A 26857-nucleotide genomic window follows, 5' to 3' on the forward strand; every position below is an offset into this window, starting at 1 on the left:
GGCAGATCTTGGGAGGTGGCAGCAAGGTTTGGGAAGAAAACCCTGTGTGCCATGCAGCCTGCCCTGTGCTCCCTAAATCAGCCTGCTGCCTCCCGGTTCAGTGCTGAAGACAGACTCAGCTGGAGGCCAGCTGGCTTTCCTGCATGGAGGGGAGTCAAGTGACATCTTGTTCTTCACTTCAGGCAGCAACATGTCTTGGGCTGCCCCTGACCTGGACATCTCAGTTAGCAAATGCTGTCTCAGCTCCCTCTCCTCCAGCTCCACCTTGACCCCTTCCAGGCAGGTTTCCACCCCACCGGCCCCCACTGGAATTGCCCTCGCCCAAACCGCTGGCCGCACTCTGCCCGATCCAAAGGCCTCCAGTCCTTGTGCTTAACCCTTCCCGTTTCATACAGTGGGTCAATCTCTCTCCCATGCCTGCCCTGCCCTGCCCTGCCCTGCCTCCACCTCAATGTCCACCTCATTGCTCTGTCTGTATTTCTGCGGCTGGGAGCTCTTGCGTCGCTTTCTCTCGCTCCGTTGGTGGCAGGGCTGGGAAAACCCCTGCCTGAAACCCTGCAAAGCCGTTGCTGCCAGTCAGCATTGGCAATACTGGGCAAGGTGATTCCATATACTGACTCAGTATAATGCAGCTTCCTATGTTCCTGTGCCTTAAAACCTCTGGCTTTCAGTACCACCTGTATGCAGGTGACACCTGCTTCTCTCCCCCTCCCCTGAAATGTCTTAAATCTTCAGCTGCCTCCCCAACACCTCTGCTTGGGTGCTTCATCATAGCCTCCAGCCTCACATGTCCAAGACCAAACCGTCTTGACTTCCCCACATTCCCTGTTTATTTTCCTTTCCCCTTGACAGTACACCCTGCTGGACAGACAGAGCCCTGGCTTTATCTTGCAATCCTCTCTCTCCGTTCTTCCCCACATTCAGTCTGTGTCATTTCTCCCTTTGCAACAGGGGTTGGCAACTTCAGAAAGTCCAGGGCACAATTTCCCACCCCCCACCCCCGGACCCTACCAGGCGCCAGACACTGCCCCCCACTGCCAAATTCAGCAGTAGCAGAAAAGCCAAATTTTCACTTCAAAACCAGGTGCGTGGGGAGAACACAACTGGTTTGCATGCATAATTGCGCTCCCAAAAGCAAGGAGAGGGCGTTGGATCTGCATTCAAGCAAGGCATCTGTTGCCCACATGCATTGTTCTAAGGGGGGGATGTGGCCTCTTTCTGCTGCCACTGCCACGTTGCCAAAATGTGTCTGCAATTTGGTAGGGGGGCACAAAAACGGCTGGAGGGCCACATGTCCCCCACCCAGCTTTTACAACATTGTTAAAATGTGGCCCTTCTTCTCCCCCCGCCCCCAGGCAAAAACTCTGGTCCACCTGTTCTTCTATTGACTCGCCTTTGTCTGCATGTGCGTATCCATCACTCACCAGCCAAAGTCATTCCCCTCTCTCATTGCTCTGATCAGATGACGGCCCTCCCTAAATCCCTCCCCTGGCTTCCTCCCAGATTAGGCGCAAACTCCTCATCCTTGCCTTCAAATCCCTTCATGGCACTGTCCCCCCTTACCTCTCTGACCTAATAACCTGCCCGGGACCTTTGCTCTTCTGACTCCACCGCCCACCTGCTCCCACAAAATCTTTTGTATCAAAATCCTTTTTGTATCTATATTTATAATATAAATGTTTGTTATATTTATATTATTATTGAGGGTGGATACCTTGAACTACAATGTATAAGCCACCAATTCTGGATTGCCCTGTGGTCTAAAGTTAAGGTAACTACAAAAAGACTACTTAAACCTTGAGCACCTGGTGAAACCAAAGACACTTCAGGACCGGCCTCCTGCAAAGCTGCAACCAAGAACTCCATGCTTTTGTCTGGACTCAGAAGGACTAATTGTTACATTAATTTGTATTGGGAAACTGTTGCATGTTTTGTATTTAATTCTTACTAAAGACATGTTTGTTCAGTTGTATCTTTGCAAGTTTTATTCTAATTAAGCCCCACAGGACCCACACAAGTAGAAGTTCTATATATTATCACACCCTTTACTGCCTTTTAAACAGAGAAGGGCGAACTTTTGCCAGGTGTAACTTCACAGCACTCCAACGAGAAGAGAGTCTGTGCCTGTGTCGAAGGCGCACAGCCCCCCCGCAGTGGCAGCAAGGGCAAAATCACATGGCCAAGCTGCTGGCACTGGCCGCTACAAAAGCCTGGATCCATCCATCATTCTCCGTCCAGGTGGGCCACCCCCTGGAGGATGCGCGCCCGCCACACGTGATCCTGGCAGGGAACTTTTCTGCCTGATCCAGCAGTTCAGCCGGGTGCCTGAGCCCCGGGGGGAATACGATCTGGGACACAGTGCTTTGCCACTGCAGGACCTTGGCTCCATTGGAGGCTTGGAGGGAAGGCTGGGCCAGGCGAAGGTCTTAGGTGGGCCAAACCAGCCTGCCTGCATCACCAAGCTGAGAGGTTTTTGAAGAAGAGGCTGGCTGGGTCCACCTGGGTTCAGACAGCAGCCGGCCAGAGGCTTCTGGGGGCACGAGCTGCCCCATGATATCCTGATTAGCAAACTAGCTCAAAGTGGGCAAGATGAAACAATGATCGGGTGGATCCACAGTTGGCTACAGGATCGGACTCAAAGATGCTTATCAATGGGATCTTCTCAAACTGGGGAGAGGTAACGAGCGGGGTACCGCAGGGCTCAGTCCTGGGCCCGGTGCTCTTCCACATTTTTATTAATGACTTGGAGGAGGAGGAGGTGCAGGGAATGCTGATCAGATTTGCAGATGACACAGAATTGGGTGGGATAGCTAATACTTTGGAAGACAGAAACAAAATTCAAAGTGATCCTGCTAGACTGGAGGGCTGGGCAGAAAACACCAGTATGACATTTAATAGGGATAAATGTCAAGTTCTGCACCTAGGAAAAAGAACCCAAATGCACAGTTACAAGATGGGGGATGCATGGCTCAACAACTCTACAAGCAAGACGGATCTTGGAATTGTTGTCGATCACAAGTTGAATATGAGCCAACAATGTGATGTGGCTGCAAAAAAGGCAAATGCTCTTTTGGGCTGCATTAATAGAAGCATAGCTTCCAAATCCCGGGAAGTACTAGTTCCCCTCTGCTCAGCACTGGTTAGGCCTCCTCCGGAGTACTGTGTCCAGTTCTGGGCACCACATTTTGAGACAAGCTGGAGAGGGTTCAGAGGAGGGCAACGAAGATGATCAGGGGACTGGAAACAAAGCCCTATGAGGAGAGACTGAAAGAACCGGGCATGTTTAGCCTTGAGAAGAGAAGACTGAGGGGAGATAGGATAGCGCTCTTCAAGTACTTGAAAGGTTGTCACAGAGAGGAAGGCCAGGATCTCTTCTCGATCATCCCAGAGTGCAGGACACGGAATAATGGGCTCAGGTGACAGGAAGCCAGATTCCGGCTGAACATCAGGAGAAACTTCCTGACTGTTAGAGCAATACGACGATGGAACCAATGACCTAGGGAGGTGGTGGGCTCTCCCACACTGGAGGCATTCAAGATGAGGCTGAACAGCCATTTGTCAGGGATGCTCTGGCTTGGATTCCTACATTGACTCGAAGGTCTTATAGGCCCCTTCCAACCCTGATTCTATAAGCAGTGATAGGAAATATCCAACCTCTGTGGTTTGTCCCCAGCATCTGACATTCAGGGGTACACTGCCCCTGTTCATGGAGGTTCCATTCAACAAATTCAGCTAATTAACCATTGAACCCTAAGAATGTATAAGTTTCTGTGCTGGATGGGACCCAGGGTCAAGCACGGCCAGTGTTAAGGGTCCACATGGTGGCACCTTATGGCATATGCCCTGGTTCAGAGATTCTCTCAAACTCTATTGTCAGTATATAGGCAACTGCTGATCACCTGTCTACTGTGTATGCAGTCAGGTTTCTCTTACAACCAGATACTATCTAGAGCCAGTTCAATACTTCACGCTGATATGGGTAATACAGAATTCTAGTTCTTAAGAAACATTCTCTAACAAGATTCATCCTTTTGTCTCTCATCTGGCAAGCCTCAAAGATAAGTAGGGATGCTGGAAAAATTTGAGACGAATTAAAATGAGCTCGGATTTCTAAGAATCCGACCTGCAGAATCTACTGTGGAGCGCCCCCCTCAGGCTGTGTGGAGTCTGTGGACTTTCGGATGATTTTTTTTACTTTCCCAAAATTTACACATATAAAGCCATAGAAAAATACCTAAGTTTCTGCTGAGGAAATGTTGAATGGAATGGGGGACTATACGCTAAATGTTACGTACGGAGGGGAATTATGTAAATACTGACGTAAATACTTATGTAAAAATTTACATAAATATTTCCATATTTCTCCGCATGACGAAAAAAAAATTGCGTCCTTCTGTGGGCAGACGACGGAACGAAAGGTGCCTGACAATCCGCGAAACACAGACGGATCGGATTTTACCCAGTCTGCACATCCCTAGAGATGAGACATTTTAATTACTCTTGGGTGAGAAGCCCATACTGGGTGGTATTAGGCACTGGAATCCCATTTTTAATTCCCAAATTCCCTTGGGGGCATTTAATTATGGCATTTCCTCATCAAGCAGCAGGGGTAAGATCATGCAAATATGAAAGATTTGCTTGATCTGCCACAACCTGTCGAGGGCCCACCCCCCAGCAGGGGTCCACTGAGCAGGGCCCCCTGGACTTGCTCCTCCTCTTCCCCGTGGCAGCCTGCTTGCTCCCCCGCCTCTCGCCCTGGCCCAGGCAAGGGTGGTGGCGAGTGGAGAGGCTGCGGCCTGCTTGTGCCCCGGCTCCCCTTCTGTCGAGCCAGCGAGTGGGGGCAACGAGGAGGAAGAGGAGGAGGAGCAAGAGCCGCTGGGGACGCCGGCGGTGAGAAGGGAGGCTCCCTGAGGGAGGGGGCCCGTGGGGGCCTTGCCCAAAGGCCCTCCGAAGTCTGGAATTGGCACTGTATTGTCAATTCCAGACTCGGTGCTTCCAGTGCAAGGCACAAGCCGACCACAAAGGAGGCACCTCTCCATTGGTTCGGTAAGTTGTAAGCCACCTCAAGGTGCTGCCTTCGGCGGAAAGGCAGGAAACAAATTAAATAAATGCGTAATACCCTGTTAGAAGCGGCCCCGTTTTGGAAGTGGAAAGGCAGTGTATAATCTTCCAAACACACACACCGTAATCGAGAGCACAAGACTGTCCCTGTTTCCTCTTTTCCTCCAACTGAAAAACAAACTAAACAGATTCAGTCCATATTGCTGAACGTTGTTCTCCCCGATTGCCCTGACAAGCGCAGATATTTCTGGAAAAGTGGGATGCAAATGAAATTGGTGACGATGCATCACAGGGCGGCTGGCATGGGATGCCATTCCAGCGCCTGCCGAAGTAGTTTCCCTTTTGGGCGAGCCCTCCAGCATGGGGCAGGAGTGGGTTTTAATAAGGCCTTTGCTGTTCTGCTGTATTTTGCCATTTCCTCTTGCTTTCTGTTTTTGAATTGCAGTTTTTATAGCGACCGTTCTTTAATTCTGAATGCTACCTTGAATGTTTTTCAGAATGGTGGCCAGCCAATCTTAGTTAATTAATTAATCAGTCAGTAAAAACAGTTACTATTTCAACTTCCAGAGGGGGCAGCAGACATCTTAGTCTGTTTGACGCAAAAACAATTTAAAAAAATTGTGGCCCCTCGAAGCAACATCCCCCAGTCTGGTGCTCTCCAGATGTGCAGGCCATGCGGGCTGGGAATGATGGGAGTTGTAGTCCAACACATCTGGAGGGCACCAGGTTGGAGACAGCTGCCTCAAAAACTAAAGGGTTTATCATGGTGCCCAAAAAAGTTTCTTCCTTGTTGTTTTTTGTCACTGTGCTACTCATTTTGCGCAGGGCACTGGGTGGAGGGGAGAGGGAAAGATGGATATTTTCAGAAAATACTTTGAAAACAGCTCGCAGCTTGGGTCTTCTCAGTCCCCTCTCATGAGAGCCATGCTGGATCAGACCAAAGCCGTTCCTCATCCAGCATTCTGTTTGCACAATGGCCAGCCCGCTGCAGCACAGGCTCCAGGCCAACGAGACCGGTGGGGCAGAGAGCAGCTCAGCTGAGGCAGAGCCAAGGAGCCAACAACACCTAATTCTCCTGCACAAAAGCAACAGGGCATCTGTTGCTTTTCCTCCATGCAATCAGAAACCCAAATAAATTGTTAAAAAAAAAAGAGCAAGATACCAGGAAGCAGAAATGGGTCTGATAAAAAATTCTCAAGCCCACTGCAGTATCTTGCTCAGAGAAAATGCAACTGCCCCACAACCAGATCTTGCTAAAAAAATAAAATATGAAATGACCCACAGCTCCCACTAGATCTTGCTTGGAAGGCCCAGAACCATCCCCCCCGCCCCTGCCCGGAAAAAATGAAGAGTTTTGGATTATGAACTATTTTCTTTTAGAATTTAAGACGAAGTCTTTATATATTGTTACCCAGCCGTTATACCCCCACCCACCCGCCACCAAAAAAAAGATTTCTAAAAACGATGTAATAAAAACACCTTTGTGTAAAGACTAGAGATGTAAAATGCCTGGAAATAATGAAGCCACAGGGAAAAATATATTTTAAAGCTTTCTGTGAGATTCCCAGCATAGTTCTTTCATTCCTTATTAAAATTATTGAACTAAAGTATATTTTACTGATAGACATTTATGTTCCGTTTCCCAACATGTGAGTAGAGTCACCATTGTGCATTCTTGACAGTAAATGTGCATCCTTGACAGTTTCGGTTTTGTTCTGTAGTCCTGTGCTTCTGATGCTGTAGCAGTCCTTAATGTAGGTCTTGTTGTTGTTGTTGTTGTTCAGTCGTGTCCAACTCTTCGTGACCCCATGGACCATAGCACGCCAGGCCTTCCTGTCCTGCGCTCTCTCCCGGAGCGTGCTCAAGTCCATATTCATTGCATCGGTGATGCTATCTAGCCATCTCATCCTCTGCCGTCCCCTTCTCCTGTTGCCTTCAGTCTTTCCCAGCATCAGGGTCTTTTCCAGAGAGTTTTCTCTTCGCATTAGGTGGCCAAAATACTTGAGCTTCAGCTTCAGTATCTGTTCTTCCAGTGAGCACTCAGGGTTGATTTCCTTTAGGATGGACTGATTTGACCTCCTTGCAGTCCAGGAGACTTGTAAGAGTCTTCTCCAGCACCACAGTTCGAAAGCATCGATTCTTCGGCGCTCAGCCTTCCTTATAGTCCAGCTCTCACAGCCATACGTAACTACTGGGAAAACCATAGCTTTGATTATATGAACCTTTGTTGGCAAGGTGATGTCTCTGCTTCTCACTATGCTGTCTAGGTTTGCCATAGCTTTCCTCCCAAGGAGCAAGCGTCTTTTAATTTCATGGCTACAGTCACCGTCTGCGGTGATCTTGGAGCCCAAGAAAATAAAATCTGTCACTGCTTCCATTTCTTCCCCTTCCGTATGCCAGGAAGTGATGGGGCCAGATGCCATGATCTTAGTTTTTTTAATGTTGAGTTTCACACCAGCTTTTGCACTCTCCTCTTTCACCCTCAACAAGAGGCTCTTGAGATCCTCTTCGCTTTCTGCCATTAGGGTGGTATCGTCTGCATATCGGAGGTTGTTGATAATTCTCCCAGCAATCTTAATTCCGACCTCTGATTCATCCAACCTGGCATTTCTCATGATGTACTCTGCATATAAGTTAAATCAGCAGGGTGACAATATGCAGCCTTGTCGTGCTCCTTTCCCAATTTTGAACCAATCGGTTGTTCCATGTCTGGTTCTTACTGTTGCTTCTTGACCCTCGTACAGGTTTCTCAGGAGACAGGTAAGGTGGTCTGGTACTCCCATCTCTTTCAGAATTTGCCAGAGTTTGTTGTGATCTACACAATCAAAGGCTTTAGCATAGCCAATGAAGCAGAAATAGACGTTTTTCTGGAATTCTCTTGCTTTCTCCATGATCCAGCGAAAGTTGGCAATTTGATCTCTAGTTCCTCTGCCTCTTCGAAACGCAGCTTGTACTTCCGGTAGTTCTTGGTTCGCATACTGCTGAAGCCAAGCTTGTAGGATTTTGAGCATCACCTTGCTGGCATGTGAAATGAGCGCAATTGTACGGTAGTTTGAACACTCTTTGGCGTTGCCCTTCTTTGGAATTGGAATGTAAACGGACCTTTTCCAGTCTTGTGGACACTGTTGAGTGTTCCAAATTTGTTGGCATATTGAGTGCAGTACTTTAACACTATCGTCTTTTAGGATCTTAAATAGCTCAGCTGGAATACTGTCATCTCCACTAGCTTTGTTGTTACTAATGCTTCCTAAGGCCCACTTAACTTCACTCTCGAGGATGTCCGGCTCAAGTTCAGTGACCGCACTATCATGGCTATCAGGGACATTAAGATCTTCCCTGTATAGTTCTTCTGTGTATTCTTTCCACCTCTTCTTAATCTCATCTGCTTCTGTTAGGTCCCTGCCTTCTTTGTCCTTTATCATGCCCGTCTTTGCACAAAACGTTGAGATCTCCGATTTTCTTGAAGAGATCTCTAGTCTTTCCCATTCTGTTGCTTTCCTCGATTTCTTTGCATTGTTCATTTAAGAAGGCCTTCTTGTCTCTCCTTGCTGTTCTCTGGAACTCTGCATTCAGTTGGGTATATCTCCCCTTTCTCCCTTGCTTTTTGCTTCCCTTCTTTCCTCAGCTACTTGTAAAGCCTCATCAGACAGCCACTTGGCTTTCTTGCATTTCTTTTTCTTTGGGATGGATTGAGTTGCTGCCTCCTGAACAATGTTACGGACCTCCGTCCATAGTTCCTCAGGCACTCTGTCTATCAGGTCTAGTCCCTGAAATCTATTCCTCACCTCCACTGTATATTCAGAAGGGATATGATTTAGGTCATACCTGAACGGTTTAGTGGTTTTCCCTACGTTCTTCAATTAAAGCCAAAATTTTGCAACAAGAAGCTCATGATCTGAGCCACAATCAGCTCCAGGTCTTGTTTTTACTGACTGTATGTAGGTCTACTCAGACAATAATTACAAATGTACTGAGTTATGTTTAAGCGTTTTAAAATATAATGATAATTTTATGAGCAAAGTCATACATAAAATAACATTAGGAACAGAAAGTCTGCTCTATGTTCCTAAAGCAGCCCTCCCCGACCTGGTACTCTTCAGGTCTTTTGGACTACAGTGCCCAGCATTCCTGACCATTGGCCATACTGCCTGAGGCTGATGGGAGCTGAAATCCAAAATGTCTGGAGGGTACCAGGTTGGGGAAAGCTCTCTTAAAGCAACAAAGTCACTTCAGATCTGTAAAGAGTACTAAAAAAAAATCAGTATTGCTTATTCTTCAATTTCCCCCAAAATTTCTGGGTTGTCTCTGCTCACAACCCCCAGGTCTTGCCCAGAGAAAACAAGAAATGACCCACAGCCCCCAGATCATAGAAAAATGCAATGCCCACAGCAATAATAGTCAGCGATCACCGCAGACAATGACTGTAGCCATGAAATTAAAAGACGCTTGCTCCTTGGGAGGAAAGCTATGGCAAACCTAGACAGCATAGTAAGAAGCAGAGACATCACCTTGCCAACAAAGGTTCATATAATCAAAGCTATGGTTTTCCCAGTAGTAATGTATGGCTGTGAGAGCTGGACTATAAGGAAGGCTGAGTGCCGAAGAATCGATACTTTCGAACTGTGGTGCTGGAGAAGACTCTTACGAGTCCCCTGGAGGTCAAATCAGTCCATCCTAAAGGAAATCAACCCTGAGTGCTCATTGGAAGGACAGATACTGAAGCTGAAGCTCTAATATTTTGGCCACCTAATGCGAAGAGAAAACTCCCTGGAAAAGACCCTGATGCTGGGAAAGACTGAAGGCAAAAGGAGAAGGGGACGGCAGAGGATGAGATGGCTAGATAGCATCACCGATGCAATGAATATGGACTTGAGCACGCTCTGGGAGAGAGTGCAGGACAGGAAGGCCTGGCGTGCTGTGGACCATGGGGTCACGAAGAGTCGGACACGACTGAACAACAACAACAACAACAACCCCGCCCCCGAATAAAAGGTGTGGGGGAGACCTTTACTTACTTCTTGGCTAGCTCCTCTCATCTGGCCAGAAAACACAGGAGAAAAAGAACTTTTCTAACAAGAATGTCTCTCTCTCTCTCTCTCTCTCTCTCTCTCTCGCTCATGTTCACACAAACAGAAAAACTTCCTGACTGTTAGAGCAATACCACAGTGGAACCCATTCCCTAGGGAGGTGGTGGGCTCTCCCACACTGGAGGCATTCAAGACGAGGCTGGACAGCCACCTGTCAGGGATGCTCTGACTTGGATTCCTGCATTGAGCAGGGGGTTGGACTCGATGGCCTTGTAGGCCCCTTCCAACCCTACTATTCTATGATTCTATGAATTATTGCTGTGAAATCAATGAAAACGTAATCCCCTGAGGGCGGGGAAGAGAAGCACCCGATCTGTGAAGTTAAGGAAAGGGAAAGTGGAAAAGTTGCTCTCCTGGCCAGTTCCCCAGTCCTTTTTGCTGGCTGCCTGGCTCCTCCCCGGGACGATACTGCTTGGCCGGGTCAGCGCCCCTTCTCCTTTCCACCACAATTCTGTTCTGATTGGCGTGGCAGTGGCTGGGCAACGTGGCTTCCTCTTTTCCCCCCAGAACTTCCTGCCTCCAGGGAGGAGCGGTGGTGAGGGCACCCCAGGGAGGCCCCCCCAATTCCTTCCCCTCCCCACGTCTTTCACAGACGTGCAAATGGATAGTGAAGCTGGGCAGGGGAAGTACTTGCTTCAACCCAAGTGAGGCCTGAGTCGCTAGGCGATGTGCTACTATAATGTAAGTGTTGAATGGGCGGCAGAGGGAGGGGGAACACAGCCAGGCTCCGGAATCCATTGCCCCTCCTGCCCAAAAGCACTAGCCGCCCCTGGCCACTGCTGGAATGGGAAGCTCACAGGCAGGGCATGAGTGCAGCAGCACCCTCCTGCCCATGTTCCCCAGCAACTGGCATACATAGGCCATCAGGACGGGTAGCCATGGATAGCCTTCTCCTCCAGGAAGTTGTCCAATCCCCTTTCAAAGCCATCCAAAGTGGTGGCCATCGCTACACCTTGTGGAAGCGAATTCCCTAGTTTGACTCTGCGCTGTGTGAGGGAGTCCTTCCTTTGATCTGTCCTGAATCTCCCGCCAATCAGCTTCAGGGGAGGACCCCATTGGGTTCTAGTAATATGACAGAGGGAGGAAAATGTCTCCCTCTCCAGTTCTCCACACCGGGCATAATTTTGTGCACCTCTGCCATGTTTCCCCTTACCTGCCTTTTTTCCAAGCTCAACAATCCCAGCTGTAGTAACTTTCTCTCATAGGGGAGATGCTCCAGCCACTTGCCCATTTTAGTTGCCTTTTTCTGCACTTTTTCCAACTCTGCAATGTCCTTTTTGAGGTGTGGGGACCAGAACTGTATCACACCATAGATTTATATGAGGCAGTAGGATATTGGCATTAACTTGAGCACGCTCTGGGAGAGAGCGGAGGACAGGAAGGCCTGGCATGCTATGGTCCATGGGGTCATGAAGAGTCAGACATGACTTAATGACTGAACAACAGCAACAACGATATTGGCAGTTCCTTTCAATTCTCAATTCCTTTCCTAATTATGCCCAACATAGAATTTGCCTTTTTCACAACAGCTGCACTCTGGGCTGACATCTCCATGGAGCTGTTCACCACAACCCCAAGATCCCATTTCAGGTCAGTCACCACCAGCATGGATCTTACCAGTGTCTCTGTGGAGGTAGATCTTTGAGAAGATGGAAGCTGAGACTGGATCAGATAGTGACACTGGTACAGCTAGGTAATTTCTGACCCTGAATTAAGATGGCCATATTAAGACTCCCACCCTTGAGATGACCACATCTATTATTTCAGTGGTGACTAACCTTTCTGTTCCCCTGCTCCAACCGCCATTCAACATTTTAAACTTGCTTCTATGTTCCTGGTATGGTAGAACAACAACAATAAAACATGAAGGATGTCAGCCCGCTCTAAAGAAATTGAAATTAGGGGCTTGTGTGGAACATGAGACTGCAGAACAAGAGATAAAGAAATTTGATTGGGTTAATGAGGGACTCAATAGGGACTATGGTTTCTATGCAGATTATAAAGACTCTTAGGGAGCAATCCTATGTCCCTGAGACCGCATCTGAGGGGACACAGGATTGTTCGGTTTCCTGACTACGAGGTCAGAAACAGGGCTCCGAGCCAAGAAACTGTCCTCTGCCACCCCCTCCTAGCTGATGCAGAGAAAACTGCTGTGGCTCCCTCTCTGAGCTCTGAAATAGAGTGCGGGGAAGGGGGCATTCCCGGGGGCGGGAGGGAAGGAGACCAGGGCAGCAGCCATAGGAGCTATCCTATGGCCGCCTCAGCCTCCTCCCCTCCTCCTCCTCCTTGAAGCATCTGCTAGACAGGTGCAAATGCCCACCCAGTCTGACAGAGGGAGAACATTTAATCTTGCCCGAGTAAAGGCTGCTCTCATTTTAATATTTGGTAGATCTACCAGATATTATGGAAGAGGAATACAAAGGGATAAAAGAGGCATAGAATTTGTTAAATTGACAAGCCCTGACTGAACAACAACAACAAATCCTTAAGCCTTTGGAGCAATATTACCTGCTCCAAACCCGTATCATATTCTTCTGTTTTAAAAAGAAGAGGTAAAAAATCCTAAGTTCATGGCAGCCAACTGCATTTCTTGCTTCCATGAATTTGGGCCCATTTTTTCCAGTACCATCAGCATGAATTCTGATGCACCCTGGATACATGCAAGCCTCCAAGTTCGGTGGCTTAGGTGTACCCAGGGCGGATCCCGTAGGATTGTGCCGTTAGGGCACCTTGTGGTCTGTAACTGCTGTTTTAAGAGAATGGAGTGACCTACCAGTTTGACAGTCTACTAAGACTCAAAGCCTCTGCTTCCACTTACGACATCTGATGAAGTGGGGTTGTGGCCCACAAAACTCATGCTAATTTTTAAAACTATCTGAAGAACTCGAACAGGCAGCCCATCTCTGTGCTACACTTAACTCCTGAACGTGTAAACAGAAGGCTAACACGGCTAGACTATAATGCTACTGACAACAACGCAGATTTCCAAACTCACTTGAAAAATACCCTTGAGCATGTGCAGCTTGGGATTTTAATTTCCCTTAAATCAGGGGTGCAGAAGCTCCGGCCCGGGGTCCTGCCCCTTTGCTCCGGCCCCTCCCACCCCTGGCATGTCCCCCACCCCAGCTTCTCCAAAACGGAATTTGGTCCTTGGGCTGAAGGAGGTTCAGCACTCCTGACTGAAATCCCAGCCCCATCACGGCTACAGAGCAGCCATAAAAACTGAGCTTGCTTCCGGACTTGCTGCTCGGGGGGGGGGGGTGTCGCCCCCTGGGCTGCCGGACCCTGGACTTTGGCCCCGAGGTCCCGCCCCGGCTGCCCCCAGCGCCGGCAGGATGGCTCCCCCTGCGCCCCATCCCCCACCCCCCGTGCAGAGCCAGCCCCGAGCGGCCTCTTTAAGAGCCCTGGGCCTGGCCGGGATGTGGGCGGGCGGGGAGGCTTCGGGGCCATGCAATGCAGCAGCGAGAGAGGAGGGACCGCACGAAACGGGCAGAGCCGCACCTGGTCGCGCTGGAGGCGGAGGTGGAGGCGGCCCTTTCATTATTTTCTTCTTGCAAAGCGACATTGACAAGACGCTTGCCAATTGCGCGTTTGCGCGCGGGGCTGTTCGGCAAGATGCTTCGTATTGATGCTGCCTCGGATGGGGGCGAGCCCTGCCCCGTTCCCCCCCATTTTTTTCAGTAGGGGGGCTGGTATGTTGCTTTCCTCCCTCCCCCAGCCCGATCCGCAGCAGACAAAGCCACTGAGAGACGGGGCTGGTAGCTGCTGCGGCTGAACCAAAAGCCGGCTGTCTTTTTGTATTTTGGAGGAGGAGAGCACGGCAGGCCTGGCTGATTCTTTCCCCTGCCCAACTTCTCCCCCGCCCCAATTGCATTCCCCCTGCGCCCCCCCCCCATGCCTTGCATCTAATGCACCGCGAAACGAGCCAAGATGGGGTTTCTGCACCAACTCTATCTCTTGCTGTGGAAGAATGTGACCCTCAAACGACGCAGTCCGGTTAGTAATGTGTTTTCGGGAGGGGGGAGTTGTGCGTGTGTCGGGGGGGGGTCATATATATATATATATATATATATTCATTCAAAGATCTGGGACGGCTTGGAGCTTGTATGGATGCTGTGGTTATTTGTAAGGTTTTGTGGGGGGGGTTGCAAAAAGGAGAGTAGGAGGGGTTTATATTCGTGGGGAGAGGGGTTCATACAGAGTTTGTGTGTGTGTGTGTGGGGGGGTAGGATTTGCCCATGGTCCATTCATTTGTAGTAGCAGCAGGGATATCAGGCCTCCAGAGAGCAGACAGATTTTAGAAGCAACTCTGATAAGCTAAACAACAGCAAAGCCCCTTTTCCAAGGGAAGGGGATGAGCAAAGATCCCCCTCGTATGCTTGTGGGGAGGGGGAGATAAGGGAAGACCAGCCTCTCCAAGTAGGCTGCATTTGGGACCAATCTCATCTGTCACCCCTTTCCCCCTTTTCTAGTTTGGCCAGGAGAGAGAAGAAGACGATTAGGAAGGATGCATCCATCCCCCATGCAGTTTTGGTGCAGGAAAGTCTCCCCTTAATTTAGATGAGAGAGGGTCACAGAATCATAGAATAGTAGGGTTGGGAGGGGCCCATAAGACCATCAGGTCCAACCCCCTGCTCAGAGGCCCCACTGAATTTGGAGGAGGCCAGAAAAGAAATTGCCTCCCATTGGAGTAGGTTGTTTAGGGTGCTCTGTTTTGTTTTTAGTGGGGGAGGTGGGAGCTTGTCTGTCACTCAACGCCTCTTCCCCGCCCCCAATTTTGCGTTTATTTGTGTTTATTTATTTATTGCATTATTTATTTAAAATTTGAGTTTATTTATTTATTGCATTCAGCTTGGAGCAGTAAATCCGCTAAAGGGGATTGGGAAACAAAAATTAAGCCTGCAAACACTGAAGGATGTCATTCTGGGAGACGTTCACATTTAAGAAACTATATTTTGTGTGTGATTGGTGTGCCCCCCCCCCATTTTTACCACTGAAACGTTTGGCCAAGGAGCGTTCTTTAAAAGTCATCCCTTCATTCTTTAAAAATAAGCAAACCCCTCCAAAAATGTATTGCTGGATGCTGATCGAAAAGGAGGTATTTATCTCGCACGGTGCCTTGTTAACCTGTGGAACAGTTTGCCCTGTGATGCTTTTTGTGTGTCTAGCTTGCATGCCTCAAAAGAAGGATTAGGTGGATTTGAAGGAAATAGATTTGTTTGTGATTGCTAGCTGCACAGTTCAAAAAACAAAAAAGACGTGTTTTTAAAGAAAAAAGGGTGTTTCTAAAAATAGTGCACTGAGGCTGGGGCATGCTGGGAGCTGTAGGACTTTTTTCTGTCTAAACATGCATAGGATGTTTACTGTTTCACCAGTTTTAACCTCTCCTATATCAAAAATTAGAGCCTTTATTGACGTTACTGATTTATTTTAACCATGTTTGATCTTTCAGCAGCACCAGCCCTCTGTGTGTGTGTGTGTGTGTACAGGATGAAGTTCTCATTTTTCATGAGTATGTAGGGCAGGCCTGAGACATTTTGCTGTGCTGCGTTGCAACCTGAGAGGTGTGCTTCCAATCCCTTGTGAAGCCTCGGAAAATGCACCTTTCACATTGCTTTCTTGGCAACCCTTAAAACATTTTTTGCTGCCCCAAACCACCATTTGCATTGTTGATGATGTCAGGGCGAGATGGAGGCTGAGGTGAAATTTGAATCCAGTTTTCACTGGACCAGGGTTGCAATTGGACTCACTGGCCTGTGAAACTCATTGCCACAGGATTTTATGATTGCATGTATGTCTCTTAAACAACAACATGAATGCATGGTGATAGTTCTGTCAGCAGCTGCTGGTAATAATCCCCTCCAAGCTCCTTTTACAGAGAAAGTAAAATTTCCATTTACTTGTTGCTGGGGTTTAAGAGCAGCAAGGGACAGATATTCCCATCATGCTTTGCTGGTGAGCATCCCTGGGGGATCTGATTGGCAACTGTCCATTGGCAGAATACCAATCAGATAGAGCACAGATTTGGCTCAGTATAGCAAATTTTATGAGATGTTATTCATTCCATCTCGTTCTCACCCCCCCCCCCCCCACAAATGTCCAAATGTCAAAGCTGGAAAATTGCTAGGCTCTTTGCTACTTTGCCTTCTAAAATGCTGATGTGTGAATGAAATAGACATTTCTCCCAGCTGCTCTATACTAGGTTTGGGCTCTTAAAAACCTATGATGCCAGCCCCTATGGAATTTGCAGAGTGGGTGGCAGAAGACCAACCGTGGCCCCAAGGTGATAAAAATGTGAGAATGAATATGATCTGTAGAATTTACAATTCATTGACTTTTTAAGGGGCCACCTGAGGCGGCCACCCTGTCTTGGGGTACGGTGCTGGATCCGGAAAACAGAAATGTTTTCCCGACCTGTGTGTATCTGCAATTCCTGTTCCGCTTCCTCAAAGTCTGAGCCTGTGGAAATGCCCCTGTGGCACGCCTCAGCCCTCTGTGTGTTGCTTTGGCTTAGTGTCACCCCAAGGCTTGGTGGGTACGCAGCCTCAGAAATGCGACATCTGGATGCAATCTATTTATAAATCCCAGCTGCCTGGGGCATTCTGGGAGTTGTAGTCTAACACATCTGCAGGTTGCAGGAGGCTGGCATAGGATAAGGGATTTGGGGGGGGGGACAGACACAGCGAGAGGCCACAACTTCTGATCCCTGGGTTTGGATGGTGGCATCATGGTACCCCAACATCTCACTTGTACATTGTGATTGCATGGATGCACACTTCCTGTTTTGTTACCATCCCCTGTTCTTTGGGGTGCTGGTGGGGAAGGCATTCTGCTTCCCCCTGGTGCAGACCAGTCATACCCAATGGTGGTTCCATGCTTTGCTGCACCCCCCCCCCCCAATATCTTCCTCCCTCCCATGCATCACTGCGACACCTGCCAGGGTTTGGGACTCTCAGTATTCTTCTCCATCTCGCTGTCCTAACCGGCTGTGGCAACGCACGTCTGCAATGGGCATGGCTCATGCATCCACCCTTGTGCTATATTAAGCTTTCTCCAAACCTTATGTGGGTCAGATCTCTCTCTCTCTCTCTCTCTCCCCCCGTTCCCCCCCCCCCATTATGTTTTAAAGTCCCTTCTCTCCGCTTGTCAATCTGACCAACCCAGCCCGGCCCTCAGGAGAGCTTGCTGCAAAATGTTTGGGGCTTTATCCTGCACCTCCTTGCCAGATTTCTCTCTCCATCTGCTCCCCCACCCCCCCACACCACCCAAGAGTGTGTCAGCAGTGATTAATTTTGAAAACGCGGAGGGGCTGCCTCCCTGAGGGCCCGGTGCTGCAATCCCTTAGTCGGCAACTAGGTTTTCCTGGGGAGGGCTGCTCCGAGGAGCGGGTAGGGGAGGCGGTGGGCTAAGCGCTTCTCCCACCCTCACCCCCCAGCCTGTCGCAGCTGCCACCCCTTCAGCCCTATTTCACGTCTGGGTTGGTCACGGCTTAGGGGATGCCAGCTGCTGACTCCTCTGTTAATTCTAAGTGCATATGAGCGGGCTGCAGTTCCTCAGTGGTTTGGGAAGGGCGATCTGCGCATGCACAGGGACACCCTGACAGTGTTGCAGGGTTGAGCCATAGTATTTAAAAATGGGGGTCCAGGGCTCAGGCCTGGTACTCTCACCCACCCACTCCCAGGCTTAAAGTCAGGCATTGGGTTTCTCCTGTTGGTTTCTATTTGCATTCTGTGCAAATTGGAAGCATTGTCACATGCATAGTACCACTACCTCATGCACTGCGCTGTTTTTCTCTGCAGAAGCAAGTCTTCAGGGGCCATCGATTTCCCCCCTTTTTCTTTCTCTTTTTTAATTTATGTGCATTATAATGAAGGAATTTTTCTGGATGTCTCCAGGGCTTCTGAGGTGTAAGACTCTTGCTTCTGGGGGATTGACTCTACAGAAGGCTTTTGCCGTGGAGTATTAAAAAGAAATTTTGATTCGGAGGGCAGGGAGAGGCATCAGGGCCTGGATGGAATTTGTTTCTGGTGCCAGGATGTAAGAAGAAAGTACATGCTCAAAGCACTTTTCTGCTTGTCTAAACCAGTCTTCCCAAACCTGTTGCCCTCCAGATGTGTCAGACTGCAAGCTCTATCATCCCTAGCTGGCTGGAAATGATGGGAGTTGCAGTCCGACACATCTGGAAGGCACCAGGTTTGGGAAGGCTGGTCTGAATGAGGAAACTGGGTTCCTGGGTCACAAACTGCGGCTTCCATGAAGTCTTGGCTCCTAGAATCTGTTCTTTTGGAATTAACCAGTGATGCTTCCAGACTTGTACACGCTTCCTTAGGCAAGGAGGCATGTTGGCAAAGAGGTCGCAGGGATGTCTCCACAGACAATTCGCGGCAGCCCTGTTCTTGGTGCATAGGCACAGGTCGGATTTCTCGTACGTTTCAACTTGCTTGTAAGTTGGGAGTGAGCAGTGCAGTGGCCAACTTTGCTGCTGATACCAAATTATTCAGGGTGGCAAAAACAAAAAGGGATATTGTGGAGCTCCAAAAAGATCTCTCCAAACTGGAGGAATGGGTATCAAAATGGCAAATGCAGTTCAATGAATGCACGTGTAAAGTGATGCACATTGGGGCAAAACATCCCAACTTCATGTACACGCTGATGGGGTCTGAGCTGGCAGCGACAGACCAGGAAAGAGTTCTTGGGGCTGTGGTGGGCAGCTTGATGAAAATGTCTACCTCAGCGTGCAGGTGCTGTGGAAGAGGCAAATTCCAAGTTGGGGATCACTAGGAAAATATAACGGCCAAGATCATATTTCCTTTTATAAATCCATGGTGCAGCCATACTTTGAATACCGTGCACAGTTCTGGTCACTGCAGTTCCAAAAGGATATTGTAGAGTTGGAAAAAGGGCAGAAAAAGGCAACTAACATAATCAAGGGGCTGGAGCAAGTCCCCTGTGAATAAAAGTTATGACTTCTGGGACTGTTTAGCTGAGCGAAAAGGCAAGTCGGGGGAGACATGGCAAAGGTGTTCAAAATGATGCCTGGTGTGGAGAAAGTGGAGAGGGAGACCTTTTTCTCCCTCTCCCATAATACTAGAACCCAGTGGGGTCCTCCTCTGAAGCTGATTGGGGGGAGATTCAGGGCAGATGAAAGGAAGGACTCCCTCACACAGTGCGAGTCAAAACTGGAATTTGCTTCTACAAGAGGTACTGATGGCCACTTAGCTAGATAGCTTAAAAAAGAAGAAGGGACCAGATAGATATGGTGGAGGAACTAGCTGTGATGTATCTATGGAACCTTCAGATGCAGGGGCAATATATCTCTGAGCACCAGACCTTGGGGGACAGCTGACGGAGGACAGTTACAGACTTCGTACCCTGCCTGTCCACTTCCGTTGTGGTCTGTCTAGCTGCTATTCAAAACAGGGTACTGGGCACCCTTTGCTCTGATCCAGTAAGGTGCATTTATTCCTGTATAATTCTCCTGACCTAGTTTTAAAGTGGAAAAGAAACCCAATCCCCATTGCAAAATGGAAGCTACAAACCAGGCATGATGTTTCACACAATCTGCCATTCTGTGGGGGTGGGGGTGGGGTGGGGTGGAGACTTGGCTGGTCGAGCCAATGGAGGCTGGTGGCTCCAGTGTCAGTGGGGTGGTGAATTGGCTCTGGGTTTCAGTCAGAACTATTCAGAACTCTGAGGGAGCTCTCCAAGGTGCACAGCACTTTGGATAGCTCTTTTAGAGTTCTGACTAGAACCTGGAGTAGATTCACTGCCCCATGGACATCGGGGCCACCAGCCTCCACTGGCTGTCTTTCATCATGCCCTCCTTGCAACCTTTTTAGGAGATCTGACTGGCCAGTGTTGGACATTGGAGCCTATTCCTCAAATTTTTGCAGATTCAACTGTTTCCTTTGGGGGTGGGTAGGGGGGGGTCAGTCCAGTTTTGGTGCGGGTTAATCTTACCCAAGAAATTTGGCTGGTGGTTTCGCTGGCAGCCACCAGTATGGAGAGGTTGTCATTGCAGAGGGGAGTGGAGCCAGGATGCCCCAAGAAAGCATGACGGGGGCCTGCCTGGTGGAGAGAGATCCAGGTTTCTCTGCAGCAGCAAGCAGATTCCCCCTGGCGTTTTTCTTTTTTTTTTTTTTTTGCCTTTTGAGATAGCATCTCGGGCCCTGTGCAGCTTCCCACACTCTGCTCGGTGGGCTTCCTCGCTTCAAAGCCAGTGTCTCCACCTTGGGACGGAGAGTATCGTGGCCTTGTGGGGCACCTTCCCTTCCAGAAGTACCCTGGGACTCTCTCTGTGATGGCCTAATCCAGTGCTGCCACCGCTGAGCCCTTTCTCCTGCAGCATTGGGTTGCAGCGCTGAATAGGTTAAGATGAGAGACTGCAGCGAGGCAGAGAACTTCTGCGGGGTTTGGGTGTTTTGTTTTTGAGCAAGGAAGGTGGGAGGTTGGGTCAGGTTGGGAGCAATGCTCCATCGGGTAAGACCCCCTCTATGGGCCCCCTCCCTCAGCGAGTCTGCCTTCTCAGCCACTCTAGCGCCTCCTCCTCTTCCTCATCGTTGCCACCCCTTGCTTGCTCGACAGGTGGAGGGAGCCAGGGGGCTGCGGTGTCTCCTGCTCTCCAGCTCACTGCCACCGTTATCTGGGCCAGAGCGAAAGGCAGGGGAACAAGCCGGTTGCAGTGATGAAGAGGAGGAGCAACTCCAGGGGGCTCTGGTTGGGGGGGGCCCTGCTGGGGGGTGGGCCCTCGACAGGTGCCCGGCTATGCTGACCCTTGATGCTGGCTCTGTTCAGGACATTGAGAGATGCCTGTCTTAAGTGTAAGAAAGGGGGAATCTAATCTTACCCCCTTCCCTGGCTCCCACCCCCCAAACAGACCAAGCCATGTGGTCCAAACCACCCCCTCCCCAAAGCACGTGCAGTGCGGAAACTCAGAGAAATTAGTTAGACCTGATGCAGGCAACTGAGCTGTGCTACAAGAAAAGATAAATGTGCACTGTTCTCCTCTCTGCCCCCCCCCCAGCTTTTGGCAAAATCCCTTCCTATCCCCAAATACATGGGGATAGGAAATGGGGTGGGTGGTGGGCCATCTTGGGGAAGGGGAGTGTTGAGGCATGGGGCTTGGGACAATTCCTCCCACATATCCCCCGGCCAAGGGACCTTCTGGCCAAGCTAGGTGGGCGACATTCTGGGGTTGCTTGCGATCAAGTGAACAAAGGCGCCTTATCCTGAAAGACTGAAGGAACTGGGCATGTTTAGCCTTGAGCAGAGAAGACTGAGGGGAGATAGGATGGCGCTCTTCAAGTACTTGAAAGGTCGTCACAGAGAGGAAGGCCAGGATCTCTTCTCCATCATCCCAGAGTGCAGGACACGGAATCATGGGCTCAAGTGACAGGAAGCCAGATTCCGGCTGAACATCAGGAGAAACTTCCTGACTGTCAGAGCAATACGACAGTGGCATCAATGACCTAGGGCGGTGGTGGGCTCTCCCACACGGGAGGTGTTCAGGACGAGGCTGGACAGCCGCCTGTCAGGGATGCTCTGACCTGGATTCCTGCACGGAGCAGGGGGTTGGGCTCGATGGCCTTGTGGGCCCCTCCCAACCCTCCTATTCTATGGTTCTGTGACCCTGAACCAGACCAGTGGCCCCTCCAGCACTGTGTTTTTCTGCTTTGACTTCAGTTGCCACCCAGTCCGTCCCAGCCCTGAAATGCTGGGGAATGAACCTGGAACCTCATTTGCACAGAGCAACAGCTGTGGGCATCCACGGAGCATTTTGAGTGAATGCTCTTGCGCATTTGTGCCGGGGCGCTTCTTGCCCAGAGATGAGGATGCATTCAGTGGCGCATCCCCATGGCCCCAATTTCTTGCACGGCCTTCCACAGGGCAGCTGTACCACCGTGCTGGCACCAACGCAGCTGAATTCCCCTGCATCGTCGTTGCACCGGAGTACTGCTCTGGGTGCTGTGTGCGAAATTCCAGTGCATCATGTGGCCCAGGGCTGGCTGAAATTCTGCATGTTTTAATGAAAACTGGAATGAAGATGCTGAGTTCTATGCTCTGTCCTCGTCTTTGTGTGCTGCTGTGTTGGCAAGAGACGCAAACTCACAGGCAACTGGGTAGAGGTCAGTTTTGACCTGCAAGCCCCGATCAGGTGTCCCATAGCCACGCCCCCAAGGAGAGGGCAGAAATGCAGGCAGGCAGCACATCACATAGCAGCACATCACATAGCAGCATATCAGCAAACCAGTTCTACCAGTTTTCATCTCCACCAAGAGCAGGTGTTTTGTAAAGCTCATGGGTCTGAATGGTCCATTCACTTCCAAGCCACCCCCAGAATACTTTGCATTACAACAGGGAGCAATATATTGTCATTGGGAAAATGTATTTCCCTAGCAGCTACTGTGAGGATTGCAGCTAAGCTTAGAAGGGACGGGCAGTTTGAGGGGCTGATGTCTGTGCCCCTGCCAATGAAAAAGCACCAGCACTGCATCCCTGTGAGCTTCCACTGCACCACAGCTCACACAGACAGACTCAAACACAAGAGTCCTGGGAGTAAATGTTGAAGGTGTTGTAAATTTGAAAATGGGACTTCTATTGAAAGACAGCTGTAGAGGGAAGAAAGGGTGTTAACTTGATCTTTAAACGTGCACGCGCACACGTACACGCCCACGGTGTGAGTCTTTGGTTTATGTTGTATAAAGACGTTTTGTTCAGCTGCTAAAGTGGGCTTTACGGCACACATAAAGGGGCATTTGTCTGCGAGGCGGCAAAAGCAGCAACAACAGCAGGGCTTGTGCAGTTGAGTTACAGGGTAACTCACAAGGTCCATTGAAGCAACGATGTGTGTTCTATGGGGCATTCCGAACCACTCCACCCCCGCGCAGGAGCAACTTTAAAGCCATTACCTCGAGTTTCCCCTTGTGGTCATTGCCTGGTTAAACATTATCCGTTTAGTGCCACCGAGGTACATGGAGTCGTAATGAGCAGGCTAGGAAACGGCTCTTTCTGCCTTGCGTGTGGGGGTGAGACCGGAGCAAAGGGAGAGACAGGGCAGATGCGGGCAGAGAATGGAGTAATGCGCTTTGGTTTCAGTTGGGGATGGGGGTGAAGAATTGGGTGAACATGGGACGTGGCCTTAGCCTAGGTTAGACTGGCACGGTATTGTACCTTCTGGCAAGCGATAACCCTCCAAGGTTCCCAGCAGAGGACTTTGATAGCACTTGCTACTCGATACTTCAAACCTCATCCAGATGTTGACCCTGTGGTTTCCTGCATAAAAAGGATGTGCTCTTCCGCTGAGACAGCTTCCCCGACCTGGTGCCCTCCAGATGTTTTGGTCTACAGCTAGGGATGGGGCAAAAAACCATTTGTTTCAAATTAGGAGAAACGCGCATAAAACCTCTACAATTTTTAAAAAAATCACAAACGGATGTGGAAAAGGGATGAAACAAACCTAAGGTTGGAAAAATGAGAAACGGAGAGAAGCCAAAATAGGTAGATTCATCCCTCCCTAACTACAGCTCCCATCATCTGTGACCATTGGCCATGCTGGCTGGGGCTGATGGCCATGGTAGTCTGAAACATCTGGAAGGTTGGGGAAGGCTAATATCTTATGAAAACGTTGGGCTTTATTTTATGGCAGGGTTGTGAGGGGACACCAGTTCTGAACCATTTCTGGTCGGCATGGAAGTGGCATATGAGGCTGTTCTCTCCTCTAACATCCTCCTCTCCTCTCTCCCAGGAGCAGGTCACGTCATCACCAGTCCTGATTATAGTTTGAATTGCGCGACCTCCTGGCTTGTAATAAACCAGGGAATTGTAGGTGGTTTTAAAGAAACAAATGCATTTCTTTAACTTGCAGGGTTTTGTTGGCTGTGTTTTTGGTCTGTGAAATGGCCACGGCGACGCAAAATGAGCTTTCTCTGGTATTGTCGCCAGCGCACTGCTTGGACTCTTCTCTCCTGATATAAATTGGCTGCCAGAGGGATGGAGAGCATTACCTGGAGCCTGGAAGGTGTTGCAGAGAGCCAATGCGAGGAGGGCTGTAGCACTGAGCTGGTTTCTGCCCCCAACCAGCCTCAGTTTGGGGCAACGGGCAGCAAAACTGGAGCAAAGCCCTAGGAAACAGAAGTAGCCATAAAGCCTTCAAATCCAGTCACAGGGAGGGGCGTCTTCTCACCCAAGCAGTGAAGCCGTGTCCTGACTGTACTGCTGCATTCCCCTCCTGTACATATACCCCAAATTCCCTGCATGAGGAACACTAGCATTTCAGGGAGAAGGCGTCTCCCTAACATGCCATGTGCAGGGATCCATAATTCTTTTGATACAGGGGAGCATTTGATTGCATGAGCCCTCGCCTTCAGTCACCCAGATTCCGTGTGAATGTAGGCCTTGCCGATTTCTTGGCCAGCTACTTCCTCCTTTTGTGTAACAGAGAGTAATTTTGAATTTGAGAGTAATTATGTTTTGAAAAGCCAACTCTCTCTTTCCCATGCTTCTCTACTGGATTGAGTTGCAAGGACACAAGCGCCTCACTTGCTCTGGAAGAACAGGTGGCGATAGGTGGGCATTGCTTCACCCGCGCCGTTCCCATGGGGATGCTGGAGGAAGTGGGGCCGACGCACACGACAAATTAATGCCACGTGTCCATCCCTCCCCTCTCTCTTTCTCCCCCCGCCATTTTCTGTGTGGGAGCTTTGGATGCATCACACAGCCCAAGCAAAACAGGTGCCGGCCGGCTGCGCCAACCCTGGGCGTTGGTCGGACAGAAGGGCGGAGCTGTTGTGTTAGCGGGAGAGTTCTGCAAGGGACCCTTTGACCTGCAGTTGAGGACGGGAAGGAGACTTGTGGGCATGCAAACTGGGCCAAAAGGCACGCCGGCGGTACAGAGGGCTGAGCTTTCCCCTGCTGGAGCTGCGGCAGTAAGGAGGGATACGAAAAACAAGTCCTGCTCCACCTCTGCTGTTGTCGGCTCCGGGGCTTGGGGGGCCCTTGGGCAAGACACCCTCCAGGGCCCCTCCCTCGGGGAGTCTCCCTCCTCGCCGCCATGGTCACCAGCTGCTCGTGCTCCTCATCGGCTTGGCAGGCAGAGAGCCGGGCAAGGGGGCCGTGGCATCTCCTGCTCCTGCCTGAGCCAGACGGCGAGGCAGGTGAACAAGCAGGTTGGAGTGGGGAGGGGGAGGAGCAACTCCAGGGGGCTCTAGTCAGTGGGCCCCTGCTGGGGCGAGGGCCCTGGTTGGGTGCCCTGGTTGGGTGCCCTGCCCAGGTGCCCTGCCCAGGTGCCCTGCCATGCCTATCCTTGACGCCGGCCCTGGCCGTTGGACGCACATGGAATAGCCCAAAGAATGTACGGAAAGCACCACTGGCTCAAGTACCCAAGTCCATCTGGTCCAGCCACCTGCTTTGCACAGGGGCAGCCAAACGGCCCCCAGAGAGCCCACAAGCGGCACATCTCCTGTCCTGTGAGAGCGGCTTGTTTGGGTCACGGTTTGCTCCAAGCAGGGGGTAATCGGCCAGCCCTATACAGTCAGAAGCAGCAGAGTTCGCCTACAGCACCTGCCCAGCCATCGGTGGAGTAACGTCCGGGCCTAGATGGACCTTTGCTCTGGTTCCACTGCTGCTGCAAAAGGGAGTTCAGTTTAGCCACATAACCATTCGTGATCTCATGCACCCGAAAAGGATGGCAAGGAGAAATACCCTTGCGTCCTGCTATTGCAAACCAGTCCCTTGCCCATGTTTTTCCTCTTCTGCAAGAATAAAATCCTGTCCAGAAGGGGCATCTTGCACTTCCCCTCTCCCCCTCCCCGGCATCTAAGATTTAGGGTTGCCACCTTTTAAAATCACCCCTGCTCCTGCGCCTTTACGGCAGTTTGGTCTGCAGACATTAGCAGAGGACGGCGATGCCTCTCACCACGTCAAGAAAAGTGTCACTTTCTCATTGTGTGGCGATCAAGCTTCCATTGCAGGCACAAGAGCCAGTCAGGGTTTATGGTCAGTTGGCAACTTTACCTGTATCCGTTTTGCTGTGTTTGTGTGTGTCCCCTGTAGTGCTTTTGTAGGATCTAAAGCCAAGTTGGCACTATGTGGTTTTGGTGTATGCATGTTGGTGTTTTGAGGGAAGATGGTGAGATGGGGGGGGCGACAAAATGCTGTGGGTGCTGCTTGCAATTCTAAATCTGTTTCCGTTGCTATGGAGACATAGCAAAGAATATCTTCTTTATCAGGCTGGTCTTGTTTTGCAGTGGGAGCTGAACAAGGAAAAGAGATTTTGGAAGGGGGGGTGCAGGTGGAATGGGGGAGCAAACAGGGTCAAATTTGGCAGACCTCTCCTCTAGGGTGGCTTTGGTGGCATGGCCTGAACTGGCCATATTTTCAGTGGGAGGGGTATGTGCACCCCCCACCCCCAAAATCCCCTTTGAACATAGATGGTGACCATCTATGGCGACCTTAGTAGATTATGGAGATGACGCCAAATTCTTAGCACTGGTTTTATGAATATCTGTTTCTCTTGCTTTTTGGTTGCATTTTTAATTTCCCTCTTTCTCTCTTCTCTGAACTTGGTAGTCAGTGCAATGTTATGGGGTCAAAGGAGTCCCCCTCCAACCAAGCAAAACCCAAGCATCTAAATTTCAAACAACTCACTTCGTGGGTTTTTTTTAAAAAAAGAAAATAATGTATGTAAAAGAAACATATCATGTTTTTTCTTT

At 49.9% G+C, this 26857-nt stretch overlaps 1 protein-coding gene across 2 annotated transcripts in view; it reads left to right on the forward strand.

Moving 5' to 3' along the window:
* Positions 1–13625: 13625 nt before the first annotated feature.
* Positions 13626–26857, forward strand: part of ABCA2 (ATP binding cassette subfamily A member 2) — a 110073-nt gene continuing 96841 nt past the window's right edge. The window contains exon 1 of one of the 2 annotated variants that reach the window (XM_084821129.1): positions 13626–14144. In XM_084821129.1, coding sequence (XP_084677255.1) covers positions 14079–14144 — 66 coding nt within the window. In that variant the 5' untranslated portion in view covers positions 13626–14078. The remainder of the gene's footprint in view (positions 14145–26857) is intronic. The other variant, XM_084821130.1, reaches the window with a different exon arrangement.

This window comes from Heloderma suspectum, chromosome 14, assembly GCF_057233095.1.
Source record: "Heloderma suspectum isolate Gila_16-S chromosome 14, 16-S_ref, whole genome shotgun sequence".
In the NCBI taxonomy this organism is placed as follows: domain Eukaryota; kingdom Metazoa; phylum Chordata; class Lepidosauria; order Squamata; family Helodermatidae; genus Heloderma; species Heloderma suspectum.